Below are 19,838 nucleotides of genomic sequence, written 5' to 3' on the forward strand. Positions count from 1 at the left end.
CCACAAACATGGTGAAGACGGTAATAAAATGATCGACCCACTCCATAATTCTGCTAAAGATACTGTGTTTGTGCCAAAGCTGGGCATCCACTGACAATCGAGTCAACAACTGCCACATATTGTATCTCAAAATCAACAACATACAATATATAAATTTGCTCTCTCCATCCTATCATTCATTCACGTGATAAATGAGTAGGCAAATACTCCGAAATTATGTGTTCCTCATATGAAAGAAGTTGAAATTCCTAAATTCTCTCTCTGATTACAAAAGAGGGTTCATAATGTGCGAATGAAGATACTGACAGTCCAAGCAACTCTGCAAAGACCTATCATACCATTTATGTAAATCAATTATGAACCTCCCAAAAGGATTTTGATTGAGTTACTAAGTACCCTGTCGATACAAAGCGTTCCCCTCAATGGCTGTTGGTACACCAAGATTGTATCAAGAATAAATCACAATAGCCTAAGAAACATACACTATGCTATTAGAAGTAATTACGCAATACCTCAGTGGCTGGGTGAGTTAGATCGCTGAAGTTGTGTGTTGGGGATAAGGTGTTTTTTTCTGAGAGTGTTGGTTTGATTCAGTTCTAGAATTTGTGCTCCCAAATACAACATTTGTAACATTTTATAACTTTCTAAAAGTCACTGAGCTTTCATAGCTTTCTGCAATGGGAGCCATGCCAATTCATGTTTGTCTGAGGGGTACACAATGTATGTGATCTAAACTACCAGGTGTCTGACTTCCATTTCAAGTGGTAGTCTCGGTGGTTGAGTGGGTTAGATTGCTGACTTTTATGTGCTAGCAATTAGGTGCCTCACTAAGTGAGGGTTCAAAACCTGGATTGGGCTCAACCCAAAAAGTACTAAAATGTGTACTTTACTGAGAACGCGCAACTCAAAATAGCATTTGTTGTAGAAGTAAATAGTTTTTAGAAAGTCGGGTTAGACATGTCTTCACACTTCAGCAGTCCGCTCTGATATAAGTATGTACCAAAAAGATACACCAGACAGAACGCATTTGCATGCAAACACTGAAAGGAATCCACTTTTTCCCTGGCTTGATTTCGCAATTTTATGTTCCGATCGAGTATGCTGAAGATCCCTTGCAACGTAAGATTACCCATGTCAATTTGCATGAGCCGCAGACGTGTTGGAAGAGCACAATGCACAACATGTTTTTACAAACAATGTGTACATAGGCAACTGTGACAACGACAACCAAATGTCAAATGCAAGGTAGTAGTGAAAAGAAGTGAAAGGAGACAAGTACAAAGTAAACAAAATAACAAAGGCGTAAAAATCTACATACCTGTCCACACGGCCTTAAATCCTTCCTTAACAGCCCCACCATCCGTAGTAAAGACAACCCGGTAGTAGACAGCTGACTGGACAATGTAGCCCCGTCTGTTTCCACTTAGCTGGACAAGGAGGTTGTTGGAGGCATCATAAACCTGCAATTTATAGATGAAGGGTTGAGTCTAATTTTGACAACATCCCAATTAGCCTAAAAAGTAAGTGTTGGCAAATTCGGATTGACAAACACTCCTACAGAGATAATGAACATGACTCTTACATGTGTGAATACTATAATGATCAAAAATCAAAATAGAATGTTTGAATTAAATATTAACATAATAATGTAACTACTGAAAACTAAATTATTGGGCACATGCCAATTTTACCTTTGTTTTCAGTAGCAGTTATTGTTCTAAATAACCAAACATTAAACACACTCAGATTAATAACAAGATAATCACATAATGCACCCATCCTCACAGCATCAGTAAATACATCTACAATCACAACATTTGAACAAATATGTTTACACATGCAGTGGACGATTTTTTTCCAATTTACCTCTCCTTAATGCGCACTGACCAAGCCCTTCCAAACTTAAACCAACAGCGCATGTGGCATACTTGCAAGCAGTACGTGATTCTGTAACACTTAAATATGGTTAACCAGTGCAGCCTTCACCTTTATTGGTAACGTTCATCTGGTGTATAGGCAGCACATCTTTTCATCCCTGAACAATGATACATCTATTGCCATGTCCTGTTATATACGTTCTGGAATCACCAGATTTCCTTACATTGAATAGCGTGAATGCCTTCAAAGTGAGCGATGTTTTCAGGTGATCGTCCATGTTCAGTTCAGTTCCTGTTTTGCAGTCGGGATTATTAGTGTTATTCCTAATTTTTACATTTCACGATTTAAGACAAAATATATAGTTTAGTTGTGTACGTACACATGGGTACGTCGTATTATCGCTGCATATAATTATGCTGCATGTAAAGTTTGTCGGACAAGAGTGATTTTGCACAGCAACACAAGTAATTAGTAGGAATAATACTGAAAGACAACAATATTCATGGAATTGTGAAGGAACTTGTCCTGATAAATTATGTCATCAACGACATATCATTATGTATGGAGTTAACTAAAATCATGGTATTTGTGATCTAGATGGTTGAGTATAAAAAATGCGTATGGATATTCAGTTATTGTTTGCTGCCATAATGTTATAATGATTGTGTAATCGTGAGCCCTTCAAAATTTTTCCTGTTTTCTGCTTGTAAAAGTATCTTCTAAAAGATTCTTTAATCTGGTACATTTACTTGCATGCTTCATTCAATATTGGTTCTAATTGTTTCACAAATAACACAATGTTTACATACCTTGACAACATCATACCCTCCTTCCGTATTGAAATCTTCAAACACGAGAGAGACCAATGTCTCTCCTGCATCAATGATGTAGGTACAGTACAGGCCATTGTTGTAATTGCCAGGGTAGTTTGGTGAGGAGAAAAAACCAGACGAACCCGTGTAGCGCTCACCGCATCCTGTAGTAGATACAATAAGGCGTGTGTACATGTGCTTGTTTATCATGCATCTTCTGAAAACTTTGGTCCAAAACGTAACAAAATCACTTTATATGTGGAAAGATATTTTCCTCTGCCCAATTCAGCATAATTAAGATAATTAAGAATATGTTACTCAAAGTGCAGTGTAGCAAAATTTAGGCTACATGTAACTGTTGATGTTTAAAGGTATAAAACATATCCCCATGCAGAAAGGTTTTGTCCTTATCACACTAAAAAGAAATAACTTTTTTGAGGATGAATTATACATCATACTTATGTGTGACAGATAAACTGCTTTTTGAAATTCCAACTTGCACACATATCTCAAAGCAAATTCTGTGAAATGTGCTACTTATACCATCACATGTGATGATATTGCTATATCATAATTGCCTATATTTGAGTAACACTGAGTAACAACAATTTCTGTCTGTCTGCCTGTCTGTCCATCTGTGACCATAAACATATGCAGATGTAGTACCTGCACAGTTGATATATTATGGGACTATGACCTCTGATATGAAGAAAATGTATGTCTGTCAAAAATTCAAAATCTGTCAAAGTACCTGACGGATAAACAGTAAATGATAACAATTTATCAGTTACTGGCCCAAATGAACAACTCTATGTAGGTAGCAGTGACACCTGTAGTCGTTGTTCAGAGCTGGATTTCTACGTTGTCCAAGGATCTGCTGATCATGAATTTGAATCCAAGATTTGAACTCAATATAACCAATGATCGATCAACTCTAGTTTGAAAAATGTAATATGACCTTTATGACCAGGTTCACTTTTGACACAAAGTGGTGTAAATAAATACTGTTCTAACCAGCGTAGGTACCCACTCACACACTCACCATGTTAATATGATTGTGCCAAATTTAACTATTTAAACATCAGACGCTTTTCCGTCATTCTCAATTGTTTCCCGCTTACACAAAAGCACATCGAGATATACCAACCTGATAATGTTATATTAGCAGTACAGTTTAGTTTCAAGTCACATGACGAAAACAGGGAAGAATAACTTGTAACGTTGGATTACATGTCATGTGTACTATTAAACTACTACATATTAATTACTACTTTTTTCTGTACTGGAACATTTACTGTCTCTTTCCTAAATAAAATTCAGGTTTCTTTAAAATCAGATAGTCATCATAATAATCAGATAGGATCTGTAGGTGTCCTTGTTATATTAACTACACGATATGTACAAAATCCAAAAAGGGACTGAGCAAATTAGGTCGATATCACAATAACAATGAACGGTCAGCAGACTCTCAAAAATAATGTAAAGGTCATTTCAATGTTGGACTTTCCAAAGAAAATCCATACAGTGCATCTATTTCTATGGGAAGTTTGGGACATAAACATACCTAGCCTTTAATGAATTTGAGGTGAGCGTTGGGACAGTTTTCAAAATGTACAAATATGGATAGTCAATGCTTAAAAGTGTGAACAACAGTTAAGGGTACCAGAATAAAACAACAGTAGTCTGTCGGACTAAAAGGCATACCACATGCGGTAGTCCTGGTGAGGTTTAGGTAGTCCACCAAAATTAACAACATTAATAGATCCATTGTTACGGATACTGAACAGATTTCGAGCAGTAGCCCACCCAGTATTTTGCTTTTTGAGTACAGTTGACTCCCTGTTAGGCCATTCAATGAGTGCGGCAACCCAGAGAGCAGCCAAGCCGATCATAACCATTCAATGTGTTCCATTAGTTTCTTATTCTTGTTTATTGTTTGTTGTATACTTCTAAAGAACATCAGAGGTAGTAAGGCATAATTCCCAGTTACTGGGTTAAACAATTCAACACCCTTATTTTTTTATCAGTCTAAATGACCTAAATATTTCATGTAAGACCATGAAATCACCATTTTTCAGATTCAGGTTTAGATTCAGTTTATTCAGATATCAAGGCCATCTGACCCATAGTATATTAAACATATCTAACATTTACAGGTGCAGTTTAATATCCCCTTTGATACAAAGAACTGTTTACAAACATGTTGATAACTTTAGAAAGTTGTTGTGTATTTGAAGCTTGCTGCAGCCACTATGGAATTAAAATTAGCTGTATAGTCTACTGCATAATATGGGTAATATAATCCCATATGACTTTCAACTTCTATTGATCATATGATCCACATTTAACTTTACAGAACTTGTGTACACATTGCAATAACATTGCAAATATATTCAACGTATATTCGGAAACATCACCATTAGAAAAACTAGAAAAATAATACCTTGAATAAAAGTGCCCTTAACACAAATGGTACTATAAGCTAATAGACGATCCTTTGATTGTTTAAAAAATAATCAACTAAAACTTTCTCAGTGTCTGCAAACTTTGAACATTTCAACTTATCTAAAGCCTTACTCACTTTGAAATCAAGTGAAATAGGAGAATCTAGAATAGCTTCAGTAAGACCATCAGTATCACAACGATGGTCATTATCATTCTGTCCTTCAAGTTATTTCAATCAATACTACTTACTCCTTTACACATAGTACAAAAATAACAATACGACTGTTGGAAATATATATTTGATGATATGTTGAGAGATTAACATCATTCTCTATCAAATGTAAACAAAAAATCGTCACTGTCGTGTACATGATTAATTAACTTGTTAATCACCCCGTCCTTATATATTATTTTTCTCTCAAGGTAACTAGGTAATCTTCGAGGCTTTAATGAGATCCAGTTGTTCTTAGAACTGAAAGAAGTATATTTCACAAAAAACGAAAGCTATTACACTCACTATCAAACCATGGTTGACATTATGATTTATTAACTTTACTTTCTTTTGTCATACGATCAGTGGCTTCACACAAAACACCAATAAATGCTTGTATAGCACCATCAACAATGGTCAAACAACCATTCTTATGACACTACCTAACAGTAAATTGTCTTCATGGCTTACATTCAACACATAACGGAAATAATCGTTTTTGACATGTTGTGTGCGTGGTTGCACGTTGGATGGGGAAGCGACCTGAATGAAATGAATGTTCAAGATAATGGACAATGCTCTGAGTACGACCTCGAAAGAATGTCAAAACTAGACATATTGGGAAAATACAGAGGAACAAATTATACAGTCAATCACGCTTTTGCCTGATAACAGTAAAGTCACCAAAGGAAATATCTGAAACACTGCGACCGTTCACAATAAACCAGCTTAGTGTTGCATCTTACTCAAGTAAGATATGACATATTTGTTGATGATTTTATCATACGAGCGATGCTTCTGGTTAATAAAGCCGAACAAACTTTTCATGCACTATATTCAATGTTATCATCCTTTGCACTTGTTCTGGCGTTCATGACACCACTCATCATGATATAAACATCACCAATATTTATCCGAACTGGCAACAAAAATGTGATTCCATATTTGCAAGATTTGGTATGATACCATGTAGATCCTATAGGATTAACGTAAATAAATGCTACAAAGACATCCTTATCATCCTTCTAATTTATCAATAATATCCTAGTAGTAGTATTTAATTATGTTGTGAAAGCCTAGTGATAGGGAAAGGTGCTTACCTTACAGCGTAAGCTTGATGAAGGGGAGATCGAGATCGTGTTAGCTTCTGTGGGTTTTGTCCGTTCAGTCTGCTGTTTTGTCTCAATCTGTCGATTGTCACCTGTCAGATTTGGCGGGTAAGTTGATCACGTGCCTCGATCACACCCGGAAACATACGAGTAACATCGGGTGGCCAATCCGATGTAACCCAATGTACAAGTGTGGAAGCACCAATCACTACATTCCTCCCTCTTTACTGGACTTGCCCCCCCTTGTGGTCTCAGGACATGGAGGATCTAACAGGTGACCTTGCCAAAACATGAGAAAATCCCTGCAGGGTTGGGCAGCAGTTTTGTGCTATCAACCGAGACAGTTCGCATAACTCATGGTTAAGATTAGTTATACGCCTTAAATAAGAAAATCCCCAACCAGATTGTTTGGTGGCAACCGAGTTGGTTCACGTAACTTAAATAGACGACAAAGCTGCTATGAGAATCCTAGAATCTAGACCGGATCGTCGGACTCAGTTCCAGTCCTGACCAAGTCAGATTAGGACAATGTTTCTATGAGAATACTAGAATCTAGACCGGATCGGTGGACTCAGTTCCAGCCCTGACCAAGTCAGATTAGGACAATGTTTCTATGAGAATCCTAGAATCTAGATCGGATCGGTGGACTCAGTTCCAGTCCTGACCAAGTCAGATTCAGAAATCCCATTCAGCTGGCGTGAATAGTTATACTCTGTAGAGCTGCCTTGCGTTGACATAAGCACGCTCCAGGATGTTGGCGGTGGTACTCTGTCGGGCAGCGGCCACCATAGCTGCAAATTCACCCAGTAGTCTTGGGCTGTTAACTCCTCGGCGACCTGGGCGAGGCCACAGATATGGGGCATCAGTCTCCAAAAGAAAGCGCTTGGCGTTAAGGAACCGCAACGCTGATAGTTGTTGGTCGTCAAAGCTGGCAACCATCCCGGTGTATCCAAACCACGTCTCAGGGAAGTGCTTGGTCCACAGTGCCACTTCTTTAAATGACCCAGAGAAACAATGGAGATGGAATCTCTGGGTGGACGGTACTCCAGCAGCCTTGGCAATTTGTAGGCATTCCTGTAGTGGAGCCTGTTGGTAAGTGACTGCGGTTGTGCCCCTGAGGTGGAGGATGATTGGCTTGGTTGATGGTGCCAGCTTGAAGAGCTGCCCCAGGACTTGCCCTTGCTGTTCCCAGTTTCCCACAGTGAAGTCCAGGCCAATTTCCCCAAAGGCGATTACATCCTGGGATGATAGCAGGTGCCTTAACTTGTCGAGTTGGTCGGGGTCCATGGCCTGCACATTCTTTGGGTGGAAACCGACAGCTGTCTTCCAACACTGATGGAAAGTTGGTTGTTGGGGCCAGGTTGGTGGGTCGCAAAAGATCTGTAGCGCCTTCTGAAGGTTGATGGTTACCTCTTTTGGCTGGCCGGCCTTGTCCAGGACCTCTTCCAGGGGTGTGGCAGCGTCCAGATGGAGCCTGCTGCGCATCCTATCGGAGTGGAAATGGGTGTCAAAACCCCTGGGAAGTCTCTCTGGATTCGGCGGCGCTGAGGATGGAGTTGGTCGAGCGGACGGTCCGGGAAGCTCTGCTGTTTGAGTGGCTTGCACAGATGGCGATGGTCCTGGCAGTGGCAGAGGGTTCCCGAAGTTCCTGAAATGGTTTCGGACTCCATCCGAGGTGACATCCAGAAGGGCTACCAAGATCCTCCAGTGTATCAGACAGGCAGGGCTATCCAGTGACAGGTTGACAGAATCCAATGGTAACGGCCATCCTTTGATGTTACTCAACTCTTTAATATGCCCGTAGCAGCTTCCTCTTAGGGGTGTGTCTTTGGGAACAAGGCTATTCCTTAGGACGAACTGGTGTAATTCCGTCCAGGTAGCTCCTGCTCCCAAGATCTGCCGGGCAAGGTCTTCTATGGCCGATATCATGTCAACTGCCGTTTCTTGTGATGCTGGTACGGAGTCACGGAAACAGGGGGGGAGGTGAGCTCCGTAGGCATGGTGGCGCAGCGTCCTGGTTCTTTTACCGCACGTCCGTATTGGGCAGCTCGATCCCATTCCGTGGGGATGACTACTCTGGAATCGAGCTATTTTCGGGGCGGCCTTGTTAATGACAGAGACGCTCAGCCCTTGGTTGATTGACCTGACCTGTCGTGAGGGAGAAGCCTGGTGCCTTGGCTCTGGGGCTTGCCTCCTTTACATAGGGCGTCGATCCCGTCTTGGGGAGACATGTCGTTCCTGCCTTGGAACTTCCCGTCTTGGGATAGGTCTATGTGGCGAAGGTCGTCGTTCCCGTCTTGGAGAGCCATGTCGCGGGGGTGAAGAGCGCCGTTCCTTTCTGGGAGAGGCTCGTCTTACAGGGGAAGAGTGCTGCCTGTGTCTTGCAGTGTTGTAATATACAGACACCTGACGATGGGGTGATCGCCTGGGTGATTGCCTGCGTGATTGTCGGTAAGACGGGCGTGGTTGGACTCTTGGCTCATAGCTGGCAACAGGAAGATAGACGACAGAGGCCACCTGCCGTCTATCCGGGCTCTAACAGGCTCGCTTCCTGGAGGATTTGATGTGATCCTCAGGGCTTCGTTTCCTGGAGGGCACGGCCCGGAGCTGATATCTACCATCCTTGGATGTTGGGGATAGGTCTGGTACATGTCCCAGGGATACCTCTGGTTGATCTGACATTGATCGTTCATGATGAGGGGCAGGGGACCTTCTTCCGGGAGATGTTGGAGCTCCTAGGCTGGTCTGGGAGCCCGAAGACGTAGATAACATGTCTCCAGCCCAGTAGGAAGTAGATGCATCCCTGCTCCTGGCTCCATGGCGTTCACTGGAGCGTCCTCGTCTTTGGAATACCATTTTTCTGAAACATTAGAGTTTTCCCTCTAGGATACTCTGTCCTTTCCTGGGGTGCAGTGAGGACAGATGTATTCATCCAGAGCGTTTGCTGTTCTCTTGGTGATTCCAACGCAGGCTCCATGAAACCATTGGTCACATCGGTCACAGCCTATCATTAATCGTCCATCATCGGGTTTATTACAGATACAATAATTTGTTTGCTTCTTGAAGAGCCACTCCAAGTTGAGATCCTCTTGAGTATCAGAAGTACTCTTTGTCTTAGATAACCTCTGGATCCAACTTGGAATTACGCGATCTCGACAAGGCTTGAGGCGATCATGGTGATGTACTGATGTTGTCTTCCTTGTCCGGACTTCATATAGTGTATTGGAAATCCTGGTAGTGATTATCCCGGGTCCTTTCCAGGATGGAGACAACTTCTTGCACTTTCCTTGTATGGAGGCAGTGTCCAGTATATACGCCATCTCTCCCTCTTCAAACTTCCGGGACAAAATCCTCAAATCGTAATCCCTCTTCATTTGGAGCTGGGTAGTTTGCAATTTATTACGGGCAAGGCGATGTACCTCACCAAGAGCTGAGGCTAGCTGATGCACATATGTGTCAGGGTTCAAGGATGGAGATTCCTCCTGCGTGGCGCTGAAGACTAGCTCTGCAGGTTGATTGATTTCCCTACCAAGCATCAGCATGTTGGCGGTATATCCCATTTGCCGATTAACTGCAGACCTCAATGCTCCTGCCAGTTGTGGTAAAAATTCATCCCACCTGGATTGATTTGCATCTATGTGGCAACGAATGGCTTGCAGGAGGGTGCGATTAAATTGCTCCACTTGTCCATTAGCAGAGGAACAATATGGGGTTGTCCTGGTTTTATGTATCTGTAGTAGGATGCAAAGTTCAGTGAACAATTTGCTCTCGAAGTTTCTTCCTTGATCTGTAAATACTTGGAAAGGGCAACCAAATCTAGAGAAAAAAACATCTACGGCAGCTTTGGCTGTCACCTCAGTCGTTTGGGTAGGCAAAGCTATGCACTCCACCCATTTGGTGAATTGGTCAACCATCATCAAGATGTATTGATTACCCAACTTGCTTTTGGGCAAGGGGCCAATGAAATCAAGATGAACTCTTTCCATGGGTGCCCCTGCATGAAAGTTGATCATTGGTGACCGGGCATGTCGTACAGGTCCTTTGTTTCGGCTACATGTTGAACATGTGCTGACATACAACTTGATATCTTGTACCATGCCATGCCAGTAGAAACGGGTTTTAACTCTATAGATTGTTTTTTCCATTCCCAGATGTGCCGCAGCCATGACATCATGATTCAACCTCAGCACTTCTTGCTGTAATGATTTCGGGACCACCAGGGATGCCATGCCTCGTGTTGTCTTTTCTTTTATGAGAGGATCAACACGTAACAATCCCTGCTTGTCAATCCGAAATAGAGTTCGGTTCAACCAATAGTGTTTAGCTGCGGGACTGGCCAAGAAGAGACTTGATTCACTCGGCTCCTCAGCAGTTTGAATCCAATCCATTATAATGTTTAAGTCTGGATCAGATCTCTGCTGATTGCATATTTCCTCGGATGAATACCCAAATTGTTCTTTCGGCCCGTCATCAGTCACAACAAGTCTTACGGCCACTGGGGTGGTGTTCATTTGGAAACCCGAATCCCCAATGGATTGTATTTCAAGACAGGAGACCGGCAGGCCACAATCATCAGGTGAGTCATCATCGGAGAGGCAATCCCGCCCAACATGGGCCAGAGGAATGGTGTCATCCACATCCCTGAAGAACCTACTCCAATTTTCATGAGCCCTAGTGCAATATTTGCATCCTCCACATGGCAAACTTTTCAACATTACTTCTGGTTTGTAGTTGTGGCAGTGGCCTCCTTGTGGAATACGTGATAGACCGTCCGCATTGGCATGCAGTTTTCCTGGGCGATGTTTCACCATCAAGTCATATTGGCTCAATTCTTCCAGCCACCTGGCCAATTGGCCATTTGGATTCCGGAAGTTTAACAGCCATTGGAGACTGCTGTGATCAGTCCTAACAGTAAAACGCCGTCACAGCAGATAGTGTCGAAACTGCCTTGTAAATCTGATTACTGCCAATAGTTCTTTTCTGGTTGTGCAGTATCGTTTCTGCTCGGCGGTCAGGCCAAAACTGCCAAAACAAACTACTCTCTCCTCTCCATTTTGAACTTGGATCAGTTCTGCTCCTATGGCTTCATCCGAAGCATCTGTATCCAGGATGAAGGGGTCCTCCTTGGTAGGTAATGCCAACACAGGTGTATGGGTTAGAGCATGCCGCAAGGACGAGAAAGATTGCTCCTGCTCATCATTCCACTGGAATGCCTTCTTGCCCGTTATTCGATACAACGGGACTGCCATAGAAGCATAGTCCCTGATAAACATCCTGTGGTAGTTGGCAAAGCCAAGGAACCTTTCAACATCCTTGGTACAGGTGGGGTGGGGCCAAGTAAGTACCACTTTGAGGCCATCGTTGTTGGCCTCAAGGCCATCTTGGCTAACTACGCGACCGAGAAACTCAACCCTCTGCTGAAACAGTTCACATTTGCGAGGTTTCAATTTGAGTTGATAACTTCGGAATCTCTCGAAGATGGATCGGAGATTAGTCAGATGGTCTTCAACATTGGTACCCATCACCAAAATATCATCCAAGAATGCCAGCGCAATATCCCAGGTCAATCCTCTCAACACGAGGTTCATTACCCGTGAATATGTTGCTGGAGCATTACAGAGTCCAAATCCCATTCGAATATGTTCGAATAGACCATACTTGGTGATGAAAGCAGTTTTTTCGCGATCCTTTGGAGAGATTTTCACTTGCTAATAAGCTGAGTTTGCATCCAGCTTAGAGTACCAGATATTACCGGCGAGCGTATCCAGACAATCTTCCACCAGGGGCAACGGAAATACGTCTTTTTTCGTGACATCATTCAGACCGCGATAATCAATGCACCAACGTACTGTGTTATCGTGTTTGCGTATTAACACAGGGGGTGCAGCCCATTCTGATACAGAAGGTTGAATGACTCCGGCATCTAACATTTTCTTGAGATGTGTCTCTTCCTCCTTCTCGAATCCAAGTGGTGTTCTTCGCATACGCTGTTTAATCGGTTTAGCGTTTCCAGTATCAATGGAATGTTCAAGTTCAGTAAAGTTCCCCAAATCCAAGTCATCTTTGGCAAACACATCGTGATAGTCTGTGAGTAGTTTTGCCAGTTGATGCACTTCTTGACCTTGCAGTAGCTTTGATGACCCTTCAAACAGACTTGTCAGATGAGCAGGGATGTTGGGTTGATTACCACTTCTAACAGTCATTTCAATGGTATCCGATCCAATCTGTAGTAACTGTTGAGTCAAGTCAAGATGTGCCCCTTGGGGAACTAAAAAGTCCAGTCCCAGAAGAACATCATCTTGGATTGGCCCCACTACTACAGGAATCGAATAGGTTTTGGACCCTAATTGTAACTGGAGTGGTTATGTTACAAATGAGGACATATGTAAGTCCCTGTCGGCAGTTCTCAACTTGATGTCCTGCTTCTTCTCAGGCTTCTGTGAGAGTGTTTTGTAAAAAGTGTCCGAAATAATGGTAACCTCAGCCGCCACTGCAGTTGTGTGCTGGTCTTGGATTTGGACTGGTACCAGAAACATGGATCCACTTTTTAATTGCCTAACTGTGATTTCTGGAACTGACATATTGTCATCATCTGAAGTACTGGTTGACCCGAGAGCTGTAGCTTGAGTGTGGGAGGTCAGAGATGGATAATGTCCAGGAGGTGGCGACAATGGAGGGGGTGGTGACAAAGGAAGTTTAGGGGGGTGGCCTTCTTCAGTTTGGATCGAGGTTAGGCCTCTGTGCTCGATCCGGAAGTGTTTAAAGCCTCCTTTGGGTCTTGTCTGGCTTTGCTTTCCCTCCCCTGCTTTTCATGAGCACTGAACGTGACTTTCTTCTCTCCATATCCACCTTCATTGTAATTGTTTGGACAATCCCTTCGGAAATGACCTGTTTTCCCACACTTGAAGCACTCCCCCGATCTAGTTGGTGATGATGAGGGGCTTCTAAATCGTCGACTCACGATAGCCATCAGCTTTTTGATATCTTCTGACATCTCCTCAACCCGAGCTTCCAGGCGGGTCAAACGTTCCACCACATTTGACCTTACAGGTTGTGATGGAGTTTGCCGCTTATCCTGTGAAGGGGTATAATTTGACCGAGGTGTCATTTGGGCAACCATGTATTCTTCCTCAGACTCATTAGCCAAGTGCGATTGCCTCACATCACGTCGAATGACTGGTCTACCATAGACTGCCAGGGTATTCTGGAAGTACTTTTGGACTGCGTCCATAGCTGCTTCCAGTGTTCTAAGTCCCAGGTTGGAAACATAGTGGGCAGCTTCTTTGTTTGCGCATCCTTGGCAGAATCTCCGCACCACTTGTTGTTCCACAAAGTCCTCTGGTAGATCTGTAAAGGCAGCCATCGCTACTTGGAGTACACGCTCCGCCCATTCTTCCGATGACTCGTCTGAGCCCTGACGAAGATTCGGAAACTGCAGTTGGGCAGTCTCAGCTGGAGACTGTTTCCCAAACCGCCTTTCGAGTTTCTTTACCATTCCTTGGAAGGAGATGAATTCATCTCTCTCTAGCAATAAGGCGAAGAAGTCGGCTGCTTTCCCTGCAAGGCAGTAACACAGCTTGTCAAGTTTCTCCTCCTCATTCCAGGCCTGAGATCGGGCGAAGCGTTGAAATTTCATATAGAAGGAGGACCATCTTGCACTACCATCATATGATAACATCCGTGGTAGTGGAGCTGTTGGTTTTTCAACAACTGCTTTACGTCTCCTCTGAATCAGCTGTGGACGTACCTCATCTGAGTCGCTATCCGAAGAGTTACCTAATGGCTCTCTCCAGGCGACTGGTTGATGGTGAGGAGCCCTCCTGATTCTTTCTGTCCTATCTTTACACATCCTTTGCCTATCTCTGTGGGCATGTGCTAAATCTTCTTTATAAAATCCAGATTGATCCCATAGTGTCTGGAGTTCCCCGCACTTGGCTTGTATGCAGGTCCCAGGATGTGTAGCATCCACCCGGCATTGGTTAGGATCCCGTACAGAATGATCATCCTTAGGGTCTTGTTCTTCATACATCAGGGACCAACGAGGACGGGAACATTGACGGCTACCAAATGAATGGCCATACGTATCCACACATTCTGGGTAATCCCTTTGGGCATGATTAACCCTAGGGTACCCCTCGGCATATGTGGACAAACCATGTTCTGTCCCATCGTTCTGTCTTATGTCCTCTCTAGGCCCAACAGGGGTGCTTGAGGTTGGAGGCCAAATGGGGACACCCCCATTCTGCTTGAGCAGAAGTGGATCCTCCTCCTCTGAGTCTAGGTATCCCCTGTACTGCAATGCCTTCTCTCCCGGACTGTCATCTTGAGCAGGCCTGGGGTAACGAGACCTGGATGGAGTGGCCCGTTGGGTGGATGGGGTTTCACGTGTATCATTCCCCTGGGCCGAGTTACTTAGGATTGGTTGAGGGGCCATAGATTTAGTTTGGCCTGTCCTCCTCCGTTCCCTATGCCCAGGGGTTAGAGCTTGTCTCTGGTGGACATTCCCCTCAGCACCTTGGAGGACCCGAGGGTCAATCTCCTCAGTATTGGGCTTTGTCCTAGAACTCCGCCGTAACACTTCCGTACCCTGTACCTCAGAATGAGGGTTAGGCATGGGTGCCTTAGCAACATGCCTGGATCCAGGATCCTTAGGGCTACTGGCTTCCAGGTTGGCAAGAACCTCAGAGAAAACCTCCATCTCCCTGCTTAGATAGTGAGAGGCCGCCTGCCACCGGTCATAGAGAGCACTCTGACTCGGTGGAGTAAGTCCTCTACGCCTGGCCTGCAAGTTGATCTCCGCTTGTTCCAGTTGTTTTAGGTTTGAGTTGATAGCATCCACATCAGGGCTAGGAACTGCTTGATGGAACATTTTAGCTTGCGACAACCTACTCGAGGTACTTTCCGTAGCTGGAGTAAATTGTCAAAATGCAGATTTAGATATTTTGGTTTTGGATGGTGCAGCTTGCCTGGAAGCAGGTTGCCCCACCATCCCGGGAGACCAAGAGCCTGCAGTTTGAGTACCAGTGGCAAAGGAGATGGTGCTTAGAGCCTGTTCAGGGTTTCTGATAGAGGGGAGATTACGAAAATCCTCCTCTGTCAGTACACCTAAGGTTTCTCTGAGCTGAAGAATCTTCCGGGCCAGTTTCATCCCTATTCCCAGAATAAGCCTGAGTTCTTCCTCAGAGCACAGATTGATATAAACTGGCGGCATGATTGGATTCTCTGAAATAATCCAAAAACCCGTCTTAAATAATTAATTAGAAAGTACAAGTTATAAAAACCCCATGTTTGGAACAAATACAATTGGGAAAGGAACAAAAGTGTCCGGGCCTTCCCTAAAGTATTCTTGCTCTTGTACTACAACCTAAGGTAAGACGAAGCTGACCTTTCGGTACCTACATGGTAGCTGTATAACATTAAACTAACCTAAGTAAAGACATGTCAATATTATGGATATGACAAATCAGGTACATGTCAAAGGATAGATGAATGGAAGTTGCAACCTGCATGGCGGATTACACCTGGGCTAGAGAGACCATGGCGGCAGAGAAAACCCAAGATATACCATCAACTCTACCCCCCACCAGTAGAGAACTGATACCAACCCAAACAACATTGTGCTACATGTTGCTAATAGGGTGAGGCACTGGCAGCCGACTGCGAAGCCCATTGTCTGAAGAAGGATAGAGCGCCAGTTGATCGTGAAGAATGCTCCACGTTGCCGAATATACTGACTGCTGACCAGTAGAATGATGCCGTTCGTATGAAGGACAGAGCATAAAAGTGGACGCATATTGTCAGCAAAGCAGATGGCATACCCCAAAATAATCTAGCGGGTGTCTCAAACTGAAATGAAACCCGGCCATACTAAGGTGAAATACTTGCACCATCTAACGTTTGACCTATGCTAATATAACACAATCACATTTCATGCATGGCATAAACATGTCCATAAAAATGACAAATAAATAAATATTCTCAACAATTGCAAAAGCTACCAAACTTACCAAATGGATATAAATAAAAAACAAATGCAATAAACACACCAGGTCTAGGTGACAGTTGACCGCTGTCAGTCAGTCTTATCAAGAGTGAGTGAGCGCAGAAGTGTCAACCTAACACCTTGTAAAAATAATTGAAAAACCTAATATACATAAATATAACCCCAGGCTTAGGTGACAGTTGACCGCTGTCAGTCATGCGAATGACTGAGTGCAGAAGTGTCATCCTAAAACCTTGTATAAACAATAATGCACAGTGAAAACATACCTGCAAACCCTTGCATTAATGGAAAAGACCTGCAGAATACTTACCCACTATTTAATGTGCATTAATGTGAATACATAATTTATATACATATAATAAAAGTATAAGTGGATAAATGATGATAACACTACACATATATAAATATGCTGACAGAATTTATGTTAAAAACAAAACATGCAAAGCCATGGGAGTTGTTACAGCGTTACCATGTACCCAGTGACAGTGATTGACAGCTAGGTACAAGCAACACTGCAATCAACACCATGAAATTTACACGTAATACGCCGGGTGAAAAGCATGCAGCTTCCAGCGGTTGACATGATCAAAACACATGGATAGTGGATACATCAACACCCTTTGATATTACTGTGCATTTAACATTACGAGTATGTTTTTACGGCCGAAAAGTGATAAATATATAAACTAAAGAGCATTGGGGTATTACTCTAATAGCCAATGAAAAAGCTCAAAACGCTCCATACTGCGAGTTTTGCTCTATATAAGGACATCACGTGACCCATTCATCAGTCCTTTCCCATTGTCGTGTGACATATTTACTTTTGTCACCAATATCACAAATAGGCTTAATCCTGTTCACAGCGCCATTGTTGTGAAAGCCTAGTGATAGGGAAAGGTGCTTACCTTACAGCGTAAGCTTGATGAAGGGGAGAACGAGATCGTGTTAGCTTCTGTGGGTTTTGTCCGTTCAGTCTGCTGTCTTGTCTCAATCTGTCGATTGTCACCTGTCAGATTTGGCGGGTAAGTTGATCACGTGCCTCGATCACACCCGGAAACATACGAGTAACATCGGGTGGCCAATCCGATGTAACCCAATGTACGAGTGTGGAAGCACCAGTCACTACAATTATCTCATATTTTTCTTAACTACATTATCCGGCTGGGGTCCATTCAGGTAGCAAAAGTACTGTAAGTCCCTATGGACCCTAGCATGGTGATCTACCTTCAGCTGCTAGCGATCCATAGCCCTTTTTATATTGTACCGTTATATATAGTGATATCTTTTATGGTTGTATGCTAGTTTTAAATATTAATCTGTGATATTCTAGTAATTTTACTGTCCATCGATGACAGGTTTTAATTTGGTTAAAACATATGTATTGATAAATGAAATTTCTCGTCACGATATGGCTGAAATATTGCCGATGTGACGTAAAGCTTTAACTCACTCACTCACTCACTTAACTTCATTAAGCTTTATTTAAATAATGATTTATACGCACCATTACGCCACCATAAAGCCCTCTATTTGTTGATATCCTAGAACCAGGTGTAAATTGAATATCCAAAAACATAAAGTAAATGGTCAAAATCATCAATCAAAATTTGTATTAAACTGATGACGTTATACCTTGCAATAAATGAGATAACATTCTGATCATCAGACTTTTTTCTGATTCCTCAGGGGTTAAACAAGAGTCATCACAAAGATGACATATCCCCTGGCAGCTGTCTGAAAAGTATCAACTAGTAAATATGCAATTCTGTATGTAATGAGTCAACAGTTGAATGTTCTTTAAGAAGCATACATCGTTTCACACTGAATGGTTTTCGAATTCTGGCCCGGAAATGAACCCGTTCCCCATAAGATTCTAGGTCCAACTTCTTTCAATAAAAATTGTAAAAATAAAGATTCGTAAACAAATATCAAAAGGCACCACTTCAGTATGTGCCTGATAGATTTGCCAAGTTTCGATTAAATACACTGAATGGTTTTCGAATTCTGCCCCCGAAACGAACCCCATCCCCAATTGAGTCTATGTCCAACTTCATTCCATAAAAATTTAAAAAAATAAAAATTAGAAAAATGCCCAAATATCAAAAGGCACCACTTTAGTATGTGCCTGATAGATTTGCCAAGTTTCGGTCAAATACACTGAATGGTTTTCGAATTCTGCCCCGGAAACGAACCCCATCCCCAATTGAGTCTATGTCCAACTTCTTTCCATAAAAAAACTTTAAAAAATAGATATTAGAAAAATCCAAAAATATCAAAAGCCACAACTTCCGTATGTGCCTGACAGCCTTGCCAAGTTTAGATTAAATACACTGAATGGTTTTCGAATACCGCCCCGGAAACGAACCCCATCCCCAATTGAGTCTATGTCCAACTTCATTCCATAAAAATTTAAAAAAATAAAAATTAGAAAAATGCCCAAATATCAAAAGGCACCACTTTAGTATGTGCCTGATAGATTTGCCAAGTTTCGGTCAAATACACTGAATGGTTTTCGAATTCTGCCCCGGAAACGAACCCCATCCCCAATTGAGTCTATGTCCAACTTCTTTCCATAAAAAAATTAAAAAATAAAAATTAGAAAAATGCCCAAATATCAAAAGGCACCACTTCAGTATGTGCCTGATAGATTTGCCAAGTTTCAATCAGATATACTGAATGGTTTTCGAATTTTGCCCCGGAAAAGGAAATGATTACGGACGGACAGACAGACAGACAGACGGACGGAAAGATAGACTGGCTGATCGCTATATTCCCCCGCATTATATGCCAGAGGGATAAAACAACAAGGTCAAATATAAGTCATACGGTTGGCTGAAATGTTGGGAATGGCCACACACTTATTCCTCAGTAACTGATTGTCGCCGTTTGTCGCATTCCCGCGTTGTCTTTGAATAATCTTTTTCTATATTTTACAAAAGGGCGAAAAGGGCGTGACGCGACATTTTCAATGTCAAAATATGTCTCTTTGTCGCATTGTCACCCTATCACAAAGGTGTATAAAAGCCGTAAAGTTTAGTTAAGGTTACAGTTAGGGAGCGGTAACCAAGTTATATCTGTCTTAAAAGTTCAGTCTGATACATGTAAGTCTTGAATTGAAAACACAAGTCCGTCCGCGAGTCCATAACGTTTTATTGTGAGCTCTTCTCTTTAAGTGCTTGGTGTTCAACTCCCAGTTCCAAACACGTTGTACCTGATCAACAATCCCCATAACTCCAGTGCAGTGATCGTCCGGAAGATCTTACTCTTGACGCTTAAGACTGACGAGTGCACGCCTGACCTGTGACCTGGTTACACCCCCATGAGGTGTTTGCCGAAAGGAGAGGGGTAGGAAATGTGTGCTCCAGCCCTGTGTGGAGCTC

General features: G+C 42.7%; 2 protein-coding genes and 1 pseudogene across 2 annotated transcripts in view; all 3 read right to left on the minus strand.

Annotated features, from left to right (window-relative positions):
• Window positions 1-19,838, minus strand: part of LOC139457375 (scavenger receptor cysteine-rich domain-containing protein DMBT1-like) — a 75,933-nt gene that overhangs the window by 43,538 nt on the left and 12,557 nt on the right. Inside the window, exons 2-3 of the mRNA XM_071238781.1 lie at window positions 2,688-2,854; window positions 1,319-1,460 (exon numbers count right to left, since the gene is read on the minus strand). Coding sequence (XP_071094882.1) covers window positions 1,319-1,460; window positions 2,688-2,854 — 309 coding nt within the window. The remainder of the gene's footprint in view (window positions 1-1,318; window positions 1,461-2,687; window positions 2,855-19,838) is intronic.
• LOC139457887 (uncharacterized) lies at window positions 7,161-9,311 on the minus strand (annotated as a pseudogene).
• LOC139457964 (uncharacterized) lies at window positions 13,186-15,324 on the minus strand. Its single transcript, XM_071239300.1, has one exon. The coding sequence runs from the start codon at window positions 15,322-15,324 to the stop codon at window positions 13,186-13,188; it is 2,139 nt and encodes a 712-aa protein (XP_071095401.1).

The sequence above is a fragment of the Haliotis cracherodii genome, unplaced genomic scaffold (assembly GCF_022045235.1).
Source record: "Haliotis cracherodii isolate W230 unplaced genomic scaffold, xgHalCrac1.p SCAF_12, whole genome shotgun sequence".
Taxonomy (NCBI): Eukaryota; Metazoa; Mollusca; class Gastropoda; order Lepetellida; family Haliotidae; genus Haliotis; species Haliotis cracherodii.